Source organism: Trypanosoma conorhini, assembly GCF_003719485.1.
Source record: "Trypanosoma conorhini strain 025E chromosome Unknown Tco_14.4_contig_00187, whole genome shotgun sequence".
Classification (NCBI taxonomy): Eukaryota; Euglenozoa; class Kinetoplastea; order Trypanosomatida; family Trypanosomatidae; genus Trypanosoma; species Trypanosoma conorhini.
Genome location: NW_021704271.1, coordinates 1 through 13729, shown reverse-complemented (window position 1 = coordinate 13729; position 13729 = coordinate 1). Strand labels below are relative to the sequence as shown.

The 13729-nt window shown below is 64.5% G+C and overlaps 7 protein-coding genes and 1 pseudogene across 7 annotated transcripts, besides 11 other annotated features; all 8 read left to right on the top strand.

Moving 5' to 3' along the window:
• Nucleotides 1-84: 84 nt before the first annotated feature.
• Nucleotides 85-434, top strand: Tco025E_03896 (ribosomal proteins L36; annotated as a pseudogene).
• A 216-nt stretch (nucleotides 435-650) lies between these two features.
• Nucleotides 651-677: a microsatellite.
• Nucleotides 678-724: 47 nt separating this feature from the next.
• On the top strand, nucleotides 725-1426 carry Tco025E_03895 (uncharacterized protein; the record flags this gene model as incomplete). Its single annotated transcript, XM_029370812.1, has 1 exon — nucleotides 725-1426. One exon carries the CDS (start codon nucleotides 725-727, stop codon nucleotides 1424-1426), a length of 702 nt encoding a protein of 233 aa, XP_029229113.1.
• A 104-nt stretch (nucleotides 1427-1530) lies between these two features.
• On the top strand, nucleotides 1531-2193 carry Tco025E_03894 (uncharacterized protein; the record flags this gene model as incomplete). The annotated part of the gene is made up of 1 exon (XM_029370811.1): nucleotides 1531-2193. The coding sequence occupies one exon, from the start codon at nucleotides 1531-1533 to the stop codon at nucleotides 2191-2193; it is 663 nt and encodes a 220-aa protein (XP_029229112.1).
• A 168-nt stretch (nucleotides 2194-2361) lies between these two features.
• Nucleotides 2362-2388: a microsatellite.
• A 121-nt stretch (nucleotides 2389-2509) lies between these two features.
• Nucleotides 2510-3733, top strand: Tco025E_03893 (uncharacterized protein; the record flags this gene model as incomplete). The annotated part of the gene is made up of 1 exon (XM_029370810.1): nucleotides 2510-3733. The coding sequence occupies one exon, from the start codon at nucleotides 2510-2512 to the stop codon at nucleotides 3731-3733; it is 1224 nt and encodes a 407-aa protein (XP_029229111.1).
• Nucleotides 3734-3753: 20 nt separating this feature from the next.
• Nucleotides 3754-3770: a microsatellite.
• Nucleotides 3771-3821: a microsatellite.
• Nucleotides 3822-4059: 238 nt separating this feature from the next.
• Nucleotides 4060-4085: a microsatellite.
• A 166-nt stretch (nucleotides 4086-4251) lies between these two features.
• On the top strand, nucleotides 4252-4977 carry Tco025E_03892 (ATP synthase mitochondrial F1 complex assembly factor 1; the record flags this gene model as incomplete). Its single annotated transcript, XM_029370809.1, has 1 exon — nucleotides 4252-4977. One exon carries the CDS (start codon nucleotides 4252-4254, stop codon nucleotides 4975-4977), a length of 726 nt encoding a protein of 241 aa, XP_029229110.1.
• Nucleotides 4978-5043: 66 nt separating this feature from the next.
• Nucleotides 5044-5081: a microsatellite.
• Nucleotides 5082-5305: 224 nt separating this feature from the next.
• Nucleotides 5306-6247, top strand: Tco025E_03891 (UBX domain containing protein; the record flags this gene model as incomplete). The annotated part of the gene is made up of 1 exon (XM_029370808.1): nucleotides 5306-6247. The coding sequence occupies one exon, from the start codon at nucleotides 5306-5308 to the stop codon at nucleotides 6245-6247; it is 942 nt and encodes a 313-aa protein (XP_029229109.1).
• A 72-nt stretch (nucleotides 6248-6319) lies between these two features.
• Nucleotides 6320-6362: a sequence feature (GA-rich).
• Nucleotides 6363-6671: 309 nt separating this feature from the next.
• Nucleotides 6672-6699: a microsatellite.
• Nucleotides 6700-6773: 74 nt separating this feature from the next.
• Nucleotides 6774-6822: a microsatellite.
• A 118-nt stretch (nucleotides 6823-6940) lies between these two features.
• On the top strand, nucleotides 6941-8569 carry Tco025E_03890 (uncharacterized protein; the record flags this gene model as incomplete). Its single annotated transcript, XM_029370807.1, has 1 exon — nucleotides 6941-8569. The coding sequence occupies one exon, from the start codon at nucleotides 6941-6943 to the stop codon at nucleotides 8567-8569; it is 1629 nt and encodes a 542-aa protein (XP_029229108.1).
• A 414-nt stretch (nucleotides 8570-8983) lies between these two features.
• On the top strand, nucleotides 8984-13024 carry Tco025E_03889 (uncharacterized protein; the record flags this gene model as incomplete). The annotated part of the gene is made up of 1 exon (XM_029370806.1): nucleotides 8984-13024. One exon carries the CDS (start codon nucleotides 8984-8986, stop codon nucleotides 13022-13024), a length of 4041 nt encoding a protein of 1346 aa, XP_029229107.1.
• Nucleotides 13025-13117: 93 nt separating this feature from the next.
• Nucleotides 13118-13150: a microsatellite.
• A 39-nt stretch (nucleotides 13151-13189) lies between these two features.
• Nucleotides 13190-13218: a microsatellite.
• Nucleotides 13219-13729: the final 511 nt, after the last annotated feature.

Here is a 13729-nt window from a genome sequence, read left to right as displayed (position 1 = left end):
GTGTGTCTGTTTGTGTGTGTCTTTGGAGCTCCGGTCCCCACGCTTCCTCCCCTCGTTTTGTTTCTGCCGCCCCTGCGCAAGAGAAAGAGCATGCCCGCCGTGAAGAAAGACGGCTCCCAAGGCAGAGGCCCCCGCGCCGCGGACGGGCATCATCGCCGGCTTCAACAAGGGCCACAAGACCACCCGCCGCGCCCGCGCCCCGTCCTCGAACGACCGCTACGCCCTTCCGCACAAGAAGCTGCGCGCGGTGAAGGCGATCATCACGGACCTCGTCGGCCTCTCGCCCATGGAGAAGCGCGTGCAGGAGCTGCTGCGCGTCGGCAAGGACAAGCGTGCCCTCAAGTTCTGCAAGAAGCGCCTTGGCAACTTCAAGGCCGCCAAGAAGCGGCGCGCCAAGATGGAGGAGGCCCTCCGTCACCAGACGAAGAAGAAGTGAGGTCCCCCGCCGCTGTTGTGTAGACTTGCTTTCTCATTTTCTTTGTTTTGTCTTTTTTTTTGGGGAAAAAACCGTTGCAGCAATAACTTCTTGTTTCTTTTCTTGCTCTCCCCCTCCGGTCTTCTTCCCGTGTTGCGCGGGCGATGAGGGAGGTCCACAAGGGTTGCTTCGTGGGGCGGTGCTGCAGGTGCATTTGTGTCTGCCTATTTTTTTTTTCCTTCCTTCCTTCTCCCTTTCCTTCACGTAGGGAGTGGCGGTGCATGCTGTAGAGGGCGACGTTGTGGGGAGATGCTGGAGGGACAGGTGGAGGAAGTCGCTGCGGCGCTTTCGCGCGTGTGCGTCATGCGGGCCCTCGACATCCGCACCCTCGGCAGCGGCAGCTGCACGTCTGAGGAGCGTCATGCATGCCGCCGTCGCGAGGCGTGGCGGGAGCGGCGGGAGGCGGAGCTGCTCGAACGGCTTGGCGCGTGGCAGGCGAAGTTCGTCGGCGACTGGGAGGGGCGCGCGGCGGCGTGGAGGCGCCGCGGTCAGGCCCTCCGCGAGGTGGAGGAGGACTGCTGGGCGGCGACCAGCCACGTGACGCCGGCGGACCTGGTCTTGGGCCCCTTCGCCCGGCTCGATGGCTGCAGCCGGCTCTTCTCCCCGCTGGGGCCCTGCGCCGGGTTGTTCCGCGCCGCGGCGCAGAGGGCCGCTGACGGGACGGGCCGCCGGGACGAGACGGCGGCGCTCGCACAGCACGCGTGCCCGGCAACCACGCCCGAGGCGCGGCGCACCCGGCGGCTGCTCCTGCAGTCGCGCCGGGCGTGGCGCTTGCTGGTTTTGGCGTGGAGCCTTTTTATCCTTACGCAGAAGGAGCGCCCGTCCCGCGCCGACTGCTCGCTGTTGACTTTGGCGGCAGAGCAGTTTCTGCGCATGCAGCGGCGGGAGTTCAACGAGGCGCTGGCGGCGGCGGCGGGGCGGCGGCCGGGCGGGGGTTTGTTGTCCGCATGACGCTCGACGCCTCGTCCGCTTCCTCCTTTCCCCCCCGCTCTGCGCCAGAAGCCGGTGCCTCCTTCTTCTTCCCGCCTTTTCCCCTCTCAGCTTTGCGCGCGTAGATGAGGTGCGAATGGTGCAACGGGGAGGATTGCGCCTGCCGCCTCTGCACAGTGTGCGGCGTGGGCGCGGGGCAGGGCGACGCGCGGCTGCTGCGGTGCGCCACATGCCGCTCCCTGACGCATGCGACGTGTGCGCCTTCGGAGGAGGCGGCGGCGGCGCCGCAAACGTTTTACTGCTCTGTGCCGTGCCGCCTCGGCGTGACGGTTGGCCGCAATCCGGCGTTCAACGCGGCCCTCAGTGCCCGCCTGGAGCTGAAGTGTGATCGCCTGTGGCAGGCGACGGCGGCGGCAGACGTGGCCGCCTACTGCCGGCTGCGCCACCGCATGTGGGCGGAGTATTTCGAGCGAGAGAAGCAGCAGCTCCCCATGTTCCCGCGCTGCTGCGCTGCGGCGGAGGATGTGCGGCTGCCGCTTTTGGAGCTGCTCTCGCCGGAGGGGCAGGCCGGGCTGCTCTGCACGCTGCACCCGCTTGATCACCCGCTCGGCTCGGCGGTTGCGCTGCCGGCGCAGCGAGTCTGGCGAGTGCCGCGTGTGCAGCCCGGCAGCAGCAGCGACTACGTGGCGGAGGCGGCGGAGGTGCTCTGCGCGGCCCGGCGGGGAGCGACGACGCCACGCCGACACACCGACCTGCCGGGCACCGGGAGGAGGCGAGGGGCAGGTTAGGAGGGGTGAGGTTGCCGACCAGTTCTTTTGTCTCGCTCTTTCTTTTCCCCCTCTCTTGCGAGCATACACTACGCTGCAGTGCGACCAATGACGGCGCCAAAAGCACATTGCTGACCTTGATTTTTTTTTTGGGGGGGGGGTTGAGTGAGGCGTTTCGGTGCCTGTTGCCCTCCTCCTCCTCCTCCTCCATCTTCCGTGCGTTTCACATGGCTTTTCCCGCCTATTATTAATATTGTATTTTTTTTTCTTCTCCGAGCGGGGCCTGTGCGGAGACACATTGCGTGCATAGATAGTTCTTCACTGGGGCGAGGGGCGGATGGAGTGCTGCGTCCACTCCCCGTGCGGCCGCTACCTGGTGCGCTACGCGGCCGGCGCGGACTCGATGCGCATAGACGTGGTGCCGAAGGTGTCCGCCTTCGAGCCGGCGCCGGAGGTGCACTACGCCGCGCTGCTGCGCGAGGGCGACGTGCTGGAGATCACCACGGCGGCCGGGGTGCGGAAGGAGTTCGCCGGCTTTGCAGACATGACGTACAACGCCATGATCGGCCGCTCCCCAAGCGTGAAGTTTTTTGTTGAGACGTGCGAGGAGATGCGGAGCCGAATTACGGCGGAGGTGGCGCAGCGCGGCCGCGGGGCCGCCGACTCCCTTGTCGACGACAGCGACGCCAGCCAGCTCTCCGACGCCGCCCGCGCGCAGCGCTTCTTCACGCTCGACTACGACGTGGACTTCACACGCGCCGTCTTCCCCGTGCCGCTCCTGCAGGTGACCCCCGCGGCGGTGTGCGGGGCCGCCTCCGCCTCCGCCTCCGTCGATCCGCAGCCGCGAGGCACCGCGCCGCGGCAGGACGGCGCGACGGCGGGGGCGGAGGCTGCCGGCAACGCCCAGCTCGCGAGGCTGCGGACGGAGAACGAGAAACTTAGACGCGAGAACGCGGCGCTGGCCCGGCTGAGCCGGGAGAAGATGCTCGAGATGCAGCGCCTCTGCGAGGACTTCCAGCAGCGCGTGGACGGGGCCTGTGAGGTGGAGCGGCTCAAGAAGAAGCTGTCGGCCCTTCGGACGCGGCTGCGGCAGGCGGAGGAGGAGCGGGACGCGGCGCACGCGGCCTTCGCCCGACTGAAGCAGCGGGCGCCGCACTGCGGCCCGCAGCCCGACAGTAGTCGCCGCGGCGAGAAGGTGCGGCGGCGCTCGCGGTTCGACACGCCCTCGCCGGTGCCGCGGCGGTCGTCTTCGCGGCGGCTGGGCGACTCGCCCGCCCCGCGTGGGCGCACCGGCGGTCGGCAGGGGCGAGCTGCGGCCGCCGCGCGCTCGCGCTCGCTGAGCCACAACGATGGCGGCGGGACGGCGCTGACGAAGAAGCGGCTGTGGACGGACGCGGGCAGCAGCAGCCGCTGCAGCAGCAGCAGCCTCGCCGGCGCCGCCGGGTCGCGCTGCAGTTCGCGCGGCAGCTGCGAGCGGTTGTACCGCACCCCCACCGCCAGCAGCCGCATGCACCAACGCGACTCGCCCGTCTACGTGCCGCGGCGTGCCGTCTTTCGGTAGAAGCTGGCGGCTGCCGCGGGAGAAGAAGGAGAGGGGGAAAAGAAAAAAAAGAAAAAGAAAAAAAACAACAAAACAAAACAACGAAAAACTACCCCAGTGGTAGCAACGAGGGAAAATGAGGAGGAGGAAAACAGACAAAAAACAACAGGAAGAAGCAGCACCGTGACCACTGGGCCGCTGCGGTGCCTCCTCGCAATTAGAATGCACACATGCACATGCATAGATACATACACGTATATTACGTCTAGATGCTCTGACCGTTATATTCACTCCCCCTCTTTATTGAACTGTTTGTTTGTTTGTTTGCTGCGTTGCTCGCGCGGGGCGTGTGCTCGTGTGTGTGTGTGTGTGTCGCAGCGCCGCGTCTTGTCGCCGTTGCCCCCCCACCCCCGCTTCCCCCCTCCGTGACGATTTTGTGGCGGCGGGCGCCCAACACGTTGCGCTTCATCCCTTCCTGCTCCCCTCTCACTGTACCACAATCGTCCCCGCCGCCGCCGTGGAGGTTTCCAGCGCGGGAGATGCTGCGCAAGAGCTGCGGCCTGCGCGGCTTCTACAAGCTGCCTGGGCGAAAGTCGCTGGACGAGATCTGCAAGCTGAGCCTCCTTGAGGCGACCCCGACGCCGCAGGTGGCGGCGCTCTGGAACGAGCACCACAAGCAGTTTGTGCAGTACTGGGGCCGCGTGATCTCCGCGGACGCCTACGGCGCCTTGCGGCCCCGCCTGCAGAATTGCCCCTATTTTGTGATTCCCGTCTTCCGCACGAAGGGGCTCTTCAACGTCGTGACGAACTGGGACAGCGACCTCATCGGCGTCGCCCCGCTGGGCGAGTGGCAGCAGAAGCAGGACCACGCGCAGATTGACATGACCATTCAGTTCTTTACAGAGCTGTCCCGCACCAAGCGTATTGTGCTGGTGCGGTGCGAGATCAAGGACAAGATATTTGTGCGCCAGGACTGCGTCTTCGTCACCCAGATGCTGCTCAAGTACTACACGCAGCCGCGCCTCTACGAGACGTGGGTGGAGGTGTTTAACAAGCGGCCGCACCTCTTCGACTACCACATGTACCTCCGCGCCATGAAGGAGGAGGCGCGGCGCGACGACATCCGCATCGAGGACAAGAAGGCGCATGTTGGGCTCGACGCGTACGGGCCGGTGATCGACACCCCACCGGACACCATCGCGCAGCAGATCCTAGGCAGCGTCGACACCGGCGTCCTGCAGCCCGGCGGTAAGACAACCTCGTAACCGCCTCACTACTCCCGTGACTTTGTTGCGGTGGGGAGGACCTTGTTGGCGTCTTTGCTCCTTCGCCGAGCGCGCAGGTGTGAGCGAGCGAGAGCGAGCGGGCGTACTTGCGTTGTCGTGTGTGTGTGTGGGGGGGCGGAGGAGGGGGCGCTGCTTCCCGTGCCCTGCACCCGCCCTCTTTGGGCGTGTGCTGCCTTTTCCTTTCTCTCCCTCTCTCTCTGTGTGTGTGTCTGTGTGCCACTTCTTTTCTCTCCCTAGTTCTTGACTCTGCTTTATTTATTTATTATTGCTTTTTGTGTTCGCCGCCCCTCGCCAGGAGTTGATCCGCATGTCGGTGACAAGTTTTGCGAACGATGTGTTCTGCGAGTACGGCGTGGAGCTCCCCATCGTCCACGAGACGTTGGATGCCGCGCGGCGCGAGGCGCAGCGGCGGGGGCTGTACCTTCTCGTCTACGTCCACTCCCCGACGCACGAGGACACGGCGGAGTTCCTGACGCAAGTGATGTCGAGCCCGCAGCTGCGGGAGCTGGTGGGGACCCGGCTGGTGCTCTTCGGGGCCTCCGTGCTGGAGCTGGAGGGCCGCCGGCTGGAGGCGGAGCTGCAGGTGACGACGTTCCCCTTCCTCGCCCTCCTGCTGAAGCGCACCGCCGTGCTGAAGCTGAAGGGCCTCCTCTCCGCCGAGGCGGTGGTGAAGAACCTTCAAATGGCCTTCGACCACTGGGACGGGCGGCTGGCGGAGGAGGTCCACCTGCGCCTGGAGCGGGAGGAGAAGGAGCGGGCCCGCCGCGAGGAGGAGCTGCGGGCGCACGCGATGCAGGAGCTGGACCGCGAGCGCATCCGGCTCTACGAAGAGCAGCTGCGCGAGCGGCGTGAGCGGGAGGAGCGGCAGCGGCGCGAGGTGGAGGCGGCAGAGGAGGCGCAGCAGCAGCGGCGGCAGGAGGAGGCGCAGCGGCGCTCTCGGGCGGAGGCGCTGCAGGCGGCCGCGGCCGCACGGCTGCCGCAGGAGCCCCCTGCCGACGCGGATCCCTCGACCGTCGCGTTCATTAGCCTCAAGTCGCTGCGTGGGACGCAGCACCACCGCCGCTTCTACCGCAGCGATAAGCTGCGCCACCTGCGCGACTACGCGATGTCGCTGGCGGACTACACCGGCGGGGGATTCCGTCTGGTGGCCGGCTACCCGCCGCGCCCGCTGGAGCTGGACGGCGACAAGACGTTTGGCGACGTCCCGAGTCTTCTCCCCCGCGCCGTCGTGCTGATGCGCGGCGAGTAGCGCCGGTGCCTCGTCCCTTTCGCTTCCGGGCCTCCGTGCAGGCCCTGCACATGTGCACTCGTGCGTGGTTCCTTTTTTTATTTTTTCCTTCTTTTTTATTATGTTTCTGTTTCTTCGCTGCACTCCTGCGTCTACGTGCGAGACTGGAATGGGAAGGGAAGGCTGCGGAGACCAGAGAAGAGGGAAAATAAAGAAAGAAGGGCCGTGAAGAGGAAGTAGTAAAAGAAGTATAGCCAAACACAAGGGAAAAGCAATACAGACAAGCGGCAGAGAGCCGAGGTCTACTAGCGGCGGTGTGGGGCCGTTGTATTATTATCACTATTATTTCCTTTTTCCTGCCTCTGTGTTTGAGCAGCTCTGCATGCCGTCTGTTTCGCCCGAGGGCGTGTTCTTACTTTTCTGCGGTTTGAGTGTTTTTCGCCACCCTCCTCCTCCTCCTCCTCCTCTGCCTCAACACAATTTGTTGTTTATATTTCTCCTTTTTGTTGTACCTGCGCTGCTGCTGCTGCCGCCGCCGCCACCCCACTTATTATTATTTTGTTTATTGTTGTTGTTGTTGCTCTTGTTGTTGTTGTGCGTGCGCCCTACTATGCGCGTCTGTGTCGTCGATGCATGCCCTCCTTTCTACTGATGCTTTATTCTTCTCTCTCTCTCTCTACACACACACACACACTCGCGACAGGCCGTGGCAAAATGGTGCGCTTCCAGCCCTGGTGCATGGCGGTGCAGACGCGCTTCAAGTGGCGCCACAAGGAGTCGGATCGCTGGCGCCGGCTGATGGACGCGACGTGCGTCCCCTTCGACTGGTTTGGGCAGACGCGCGGGCCGAACTTCTCGCAGTACGGCGGGCACTGGACCCACCTGCTGACGTGCGCCCACGTGATCTGCCCCTGGGACTACCCCAACTACTACCCCACGGAGGGCCCGACCCGCTTCGTCTCCCGCATCACGCTGGCCGACACCATGACGCAGGTGCGCCTCGTCTCCTTGCAGGGGGACGCCGTCTACAAGCACTTCACGTCTAACCAGCATGTGTACGTGCACACCAACCCGCGACTAGACCTCTGCGTGGTGCACCCAGAGCAAAATCTGAAGCGCAGTGGCGAGATGAAGATGCTGTGGATGCAGAATGAGGGTTACGTGACGCGCCCGCGCCTGGAGCTGGTGGAGCCGTTGTCCGTGGGCGACCATGTCTGGATCTACGGCATGACGGCGCATGAGTCGCTCTTTGACGAGGAGAAGGCGCCGGAGCCGCTGATGGTGCCGACCGGCATCCGCGCCAAGGTGCACGCCCTGACGCGGGAGCACTTCTTCCTCGACACCACCTCGCTGGAGGGGGCGGAGAGGGGCCGCGTCGGCATGGGCATGTGCGGCTCCGTCGTGATGCGGCACGGGCGCTGCGTCGGCATGCTGACGGCGACGGTGCACGAGGAGAGCAAGTGCACGCAGCTGGCTGGCACCGCCATGTGCACCTACGCCGCCGACATCTTCGACTTCCTGCTGGAGGTGGAGCGGCAGATGAAGGCGCCCGCGCCGAGGATGACCCGCGAGGAGACCGTCTTTCAGCAGCGCCGCCGCGGCGCGGGGGGTGCGGGGGCGGAGTGCAAGGACTGGGAGCTGGACCACACGCGGCTGGCGCGCCACATTCCCGTCCCGGTCTCGATGTGGCACATGGAGGAGAAGTGGATGACGGAGGAGGACCACATGACGAGCGCCGTCTTCGGGCGCAGCGGGGTGTTCAACCAGGAGACGCAGGAGAGCGCGCTGGGGTACGACATGAACTCGGCAAAGTCGTACGGGGAGCGGCCTGGCGACATCGCGGCCGTCTCCGCCGCGACGCAGGACGGCAAGCCGGGCGTGCAGGGCGAGCGGAAGGACCACAGCCCGACCGGCGTCTACGCCGACCACGAGGACTTCAAGACGCGGGACGTGTGGGACTACGACGTCAGCGCGGAGATGCGCTCGCTCTTCAACACGACCGTCGACGCGAAGGACGCCCACAGCCTCAACATGATGCGCAAGTCGCTGGAGAACATCCGCGCCCAGCGGGCGATGGAGAAGATGAAGGAGACCGTGCTGAAGAACCCCGGCCGCGGCGAGGACCCGCTTAACGTGGGCGGCATGGGCCATTATGCGGCGGACGGCGACGGCGACGGCGACGGCGCCGCCGCCTTTGATCCTGCGGCGGCGGAGGAGAACACACCGGCGGCGAAGCGAAAACGAGAGGAGGCGGCGTACCACGAAGCCCTGCGCCGCCGGCACGGCGTGAAGGCGCGCCCGTTTGGTGACGAGGACCTCAGTGGACTGTGGGACCGGCACTAGCGGCATTAGGCCCGTGCGCCGCAGAGAGTGAGAGAAAACAAAAAAGGCGGAGGACAACGCACTGCCTTCAGAACACATACATACATGTAGGCGCATCTCGCCCACGCGCTTCACACCGTGTGCTGTTTTTTTGTTTTGTTTTCTTCTTCTTCTTATGGTTCCCGTTGCGGATTGGTGTCTCGCCGTTCGCTTCTGCCATCGACTTGTGCGTGCACCGCGGCAAGTGTTCAGCACTGCACTGACAGCTGCTTACCCGGTTTGTTACGTATATCTCTGTGCCTGTGTGCTCTTTGTCGCTTGTGACCTTCAAACGCTTCTCCTTTTTCCCCCTTTTTGTTCGGCATTTTGGGCTTTGGCACGGCGCACGTCCCTGCTGGCGCAAAAAAAAAAGACTCTGCAGGGATACCAGTAGAGATGCTGAACCCAGGCGCCCGGCCGTGGTACCCGTCATGCGACGGGGCGGTCGGCGTGCAGGTGCCGCCAGTGCGCCGGCAGAATGACCCGTACCAAGTTGGCGCGCTGCAGCGGCCGCCGACGCCACTCTGCGGCGACACGGACCTCAGCGCCATCCAGATAGACTCCCTCAGTAGCGCTGTGGCCACTGCGGCTCCCGCGGCCGTTGCGGCTCCCGTGTCCGTTGCGGCCGTCGCCGCCGCGCCGCCGCGGAAGGGGCCGTACCGCAGCACAATGCTTCTGGAGCAGGACGTCCCGGCGCTCTCCGGTTACTGCCGGCAGCGGCCGCCGTGGAAGTCGAGTGGGTGGATGGCCGGCTCGACGGCCCCGCGGCCGAGGTCAACGACGCTCTCCTCGCTGGACTCGCAGGGCGAGTCGCGGGAGGTCACCGTGGCGCTGGAGGAGTCGTACTGCGGGGCGGCCTCCCGCACGCCGACCCCGAAAGTATCGATCCCCCTTCCGCGCTCGCAGCGGCAGGCGAAACTGCGCCCCGACACCCCCGCCGACGCCGCAGCGGCGTGGGCGACGGCAACCCCGCCCCCGCGCTCAGGCACAAATACAGACTCAAATACAACAACCGCGACGACGCCCGCAACGTGTGCGGCCAACACGACTGCGATGAGTGCGACGACCACGACGTCCGCCAACGCAACCACAGCGACCACGGATGAGGAGGATATCGACAACACCGACAACACGGGGGTCGCCTCCAACGAGGGCGGGGACACGTACTCCGAGACGGAGGGCACCACGCAAAGCAATTCCAATGAGGTCACCCGTCTCGGGATACGGGCGGAGGGCCCGAAGCCGGCGCCAGCTTCCTCACTGTCGGGGTCTTTGACGGCCGCCAAGAAGCCTAAGCCGAAGACGCGGCGGGATGAGAAGTGGACGATTGTGCAGGGGAAGTCAGGGGCCGATTCCGCCGCTGCGGCTGCGGCGGTATCGCTGAAGAAGTCCGCGTCATGCGCAACTGCGGGGAAGGTGCGGGAGAATGGGGCTGTTGTGCGGCTTCCGGGCCGGCAACCGGCGGAGCTGGGAAGGAGCAAGCAGCAGCAGAGGGAGAAGGAGGATGAGGGCTCTGGAAAAGACGAGGCGATCGTTGAGGCCAAGGCAAAGCGCCCACGGGATTTACGCCGCACGAAGGTTGACAGCAGCGACGAGGAATTACTGGAGCGTCTGGTGACTGGCACGGCGCCCGCTGCCGTAGCAGTTGTTGCCGCCGCCGCCGCCGCCGTCGCCGCCGCAGCGAGAGCGGCGACGCCCTCGCCAAACCTTAGTGCGCCTCCCGCCGCCGTCGAGGGGTCCCTTACACCGCTTACCGTTATGGGGGTTCCGATTGTGGGCGTTGCGCAGAGTGAGGAGCTTTTGCCCGCCCCGCCGGTGAGCGCGCGGCAGAGCATTGCCTACCGGACCTTTATCCGTGCGTTGACCGTCTCCGAGGCGTCAAACGTCAAGATGCTCCTTTTGCAGCGTGCACTGCGGCAGTTGCCGGAGTCTAGCTACCACCAGTGCCCCGCGTTGGTCTGCGCGATTCTGCTCGAGACGAGCGACGGCTGCGTTGACGTGGAGAAGAGCCTGCAGACGTGCTACAAGGCACTGCAGCTCGCGGAGAAGCAACAACTTGAGCTGTTTGAGATGCTCTCTCGCCTCGCCATCACGCGGACCTTTGCGCGCGTCATTGACACCATGGACGCCCGCGCCAACCTGACACGCGCGGCGACGATTGCCATTGCCAAGAATGAAAAACCCGCGCTCGGCTGGATCGCAATGCAGATGGGCGTGACGCTCGAAATCACCGGTCTGTTTCCCGAGTCCCTCGCCTGGTACGAGGCGGCGGAGCGCCTTGCCCGGGCCACGGCACAGCCCCAATTGCTCTGCGATATTTATTGCTGCCAGAGCATTGCCTTCTCAGCCATTGGCGAGATAGAGCAGGCGAATCAGGCCTACGAGGCCTCACGTGCGCTGCTTCCATTCATCCCGCGGCACCGTCACCAGCGGTCCCTGCAAAACTACGCCCAGCTAAAGTGCCAGCTTGGCGACATGTCAGCTGCCTTGCATTTGCAGGAGACCGAGCTTGAGATTGCCAGGGAGTTCGGAGACACGCAGGCGATATCGCGCTGCTTGGGTGCCATTGCCCTCACGAAGCGCTTTCTTTGCCGCTACGACGAGGCTGCCGAGAACTACATGGAGGAGCTCTCCGTCTACAACGCCCAAGACCCGCGACAGACGATTGAGTCTCTCACAGGCGCGGCTGTCTGCTGGCGACTGGGTGGGCACTTGCAGAAGGCGTACGACTACTGTATGCGGGCGCTGCGGCAGGCACAACAATGCCAAGACTTAACGACCCTCGCGAAGGCCTTGGTGGAGTTGGCTGAGGCCGAGTTAAGCCTAGACCTGTCGGAGAAGGCACAACAACACCTGCAGGAGTCCCTGGCCACTATCGCGCGTGTGGATGAGGCGGAGCAGAAGCAGTACCTGGTTAAGGCAGCCCTTTGCGAGGTGGAGTGGCGCTGCTGTAGTATTCTGGAGCAGGTGCACTTCCGCAAGAATGAAGCCTTTGCGGCCCTTCAGTGCTCTGATCGTAGCCACGTCCCAAACACGGTTCAGGTGTCCCGTTTGCTGTTGCGCCGGCAAAGGCGGGCCGGGGCGCAACTAGAGACAAAGGACGCGGAGCTCGTCAGCCGAAGCGCCGTTGAGGGGCTTTTGAAGAGTCCTGCGATGCAGGGGTGGCGAATAGTATGCTACTCGCTTCCCTGGAACGAAGGGTTGGACTTCATGGCGTACGTTCTGGGGCTGGACGATGACGGCAGCCTGACCTGCGTGGCCCTTCCGCTGCGTCTGCAGGAGGAGCTGATTGCCCTGCTGTGCACCTCCACCGCCCTTTCAAAGGTCCTGGACGCGCCAATGTACGCGGAGGACGGGGTGCGGCTCTACGGCGACACCCCGCTCTGGCCGCAGCTCTACTCAAAAGTGGCCTTTGACTTCTGCCAGTCGCCGACGAATGCGGCGCGTGTGAAGTCGCTCGACGCCGACGCAACGTACTGCCTGAAGGTTTTGCACGACGGCTTCATTGCGCCCTTAGCAACGCACCTGGGCGACGCCGGTGGGCTGATGTTCGTCGGCGATGGCGTTTTCAGCCGTCTGCCGTTCCACGCCTTTTACGACGGGCGGCAGTACCTTGCAGAGCGCTTCTGCACAAGCACGTGCTGCTCCATGGCGCTGCTGTGCACGCACTACGCCGACGCGGCAGCGGCGGCGCGGGCGGGGGAGGCGCGGGAGGCGCGGCGGTACACCGTCGTCGACGCCGCCGCCCACACCTCCGCGCTGCTAGACGCGTACCTCGCCGAGGCGGTGGAGGTGGGCGTCTGCGTGCGTCGCGTGGTGATAGATGAGGACCGCGAAGAGCCGGCCGCCGAGGCCCGACGGGTCGGCGACGCTGACGGGGAGGAAACGGCGGTGCCGTCGGACGACGCGGACGTCGCCGCGACGCAGCGGCTGCTCTCCGCCCTGCACCGCCGCGGGAAGGTGCGCGGCGTCCGCAACGCCCTCTACCGTGCCGTGCACGAGGAGGCCGCGCTGGGCGGTGTGCTTGAGCTGCGGCTGCGGGCGCTGCCGGAGGTGCGGGAGGACTACTGCGGCATGTTCTGTGCGTCCTCGAGCGACGTCGTCGCGAGCCAGTCGGGCGAGGTCGCCAACACCTGGGACCTGCGCCCCTACGCCCTCGTGGTGTGCACCGGGGTAGGGACGTACGCCGGGCTGTCCATCCACGAGACCGGCGTCCCGGTGTACCGCGCGCTGCAGTACGCGGGGGCTTGCCGCATGCTGATGGCGGTCAACAGCCGGCTGCCGACGAGCGACCGCGTCGCGGCGGCGGCGGCGGCGGCGGCGATGGCGGGCGGGTGCAGCGTCGCCGCGTGCGTGCGTGGCGCGTACCTGCAGTGCATCGCCGACGGCGCCCCCCTGGCGGAGTGGGCCGCCTTCTCGCTGGTCGGGCTGCCCTGAGGGGCGCGGAGCCGGGGAGGGAGGGCGCAATAAAACACTTAAACAAAGGCGAAGAGTAAAAAACGGCAACGGCTGAAGGGGGCGGGCGGGGGGAAAAAGCCAAAAAACAAAAAAAAACAAAAAGAAGGGTCGACCGGATGCAAGAGAATTCGAACGGGTGTGAAGTATATATATATATATGTCTATTTATGTATTTTCATTCTTGCACTGGCCTCTAAGCACAACGCTGATGGACGCCGGTGGTCTTTTCACGTAGTACCAAACACACACACTTAACCAAAGACGGATACTTAACAAACGCGCACGAGGCAAAGAAATAACAACGTCAATAGAAACAAAACAAGAAAAAAAAGCATGCGGTGGTGCCAAATAACACGGGGTTACCTAACCACGGTCTTAGTACGCGCCTAGTTGTGTCTCCACCTCGACATCCATACAAAAACATTACACACATTGCACGCATGCAATCAGGCACGCGTTAACTGGAGGAGCGCAGTCCCACGGACTGCTTCTGTGCCGGCGGTGGGGAAGGGGGGGGGGAAGAGGAGGGAAAGGCAGGGGGAGGGGTAGCAAGCAAACCCGCAAAAAATAAGCGGAAAAGGAAACGTCACACAAACAGTGGAGGAGTGGGAGAAGAGAGAAGACTGGGGGGAACAAATACGCGCATAGGAGGATTATAATACTACTAATAAACCTCAGTGAAGC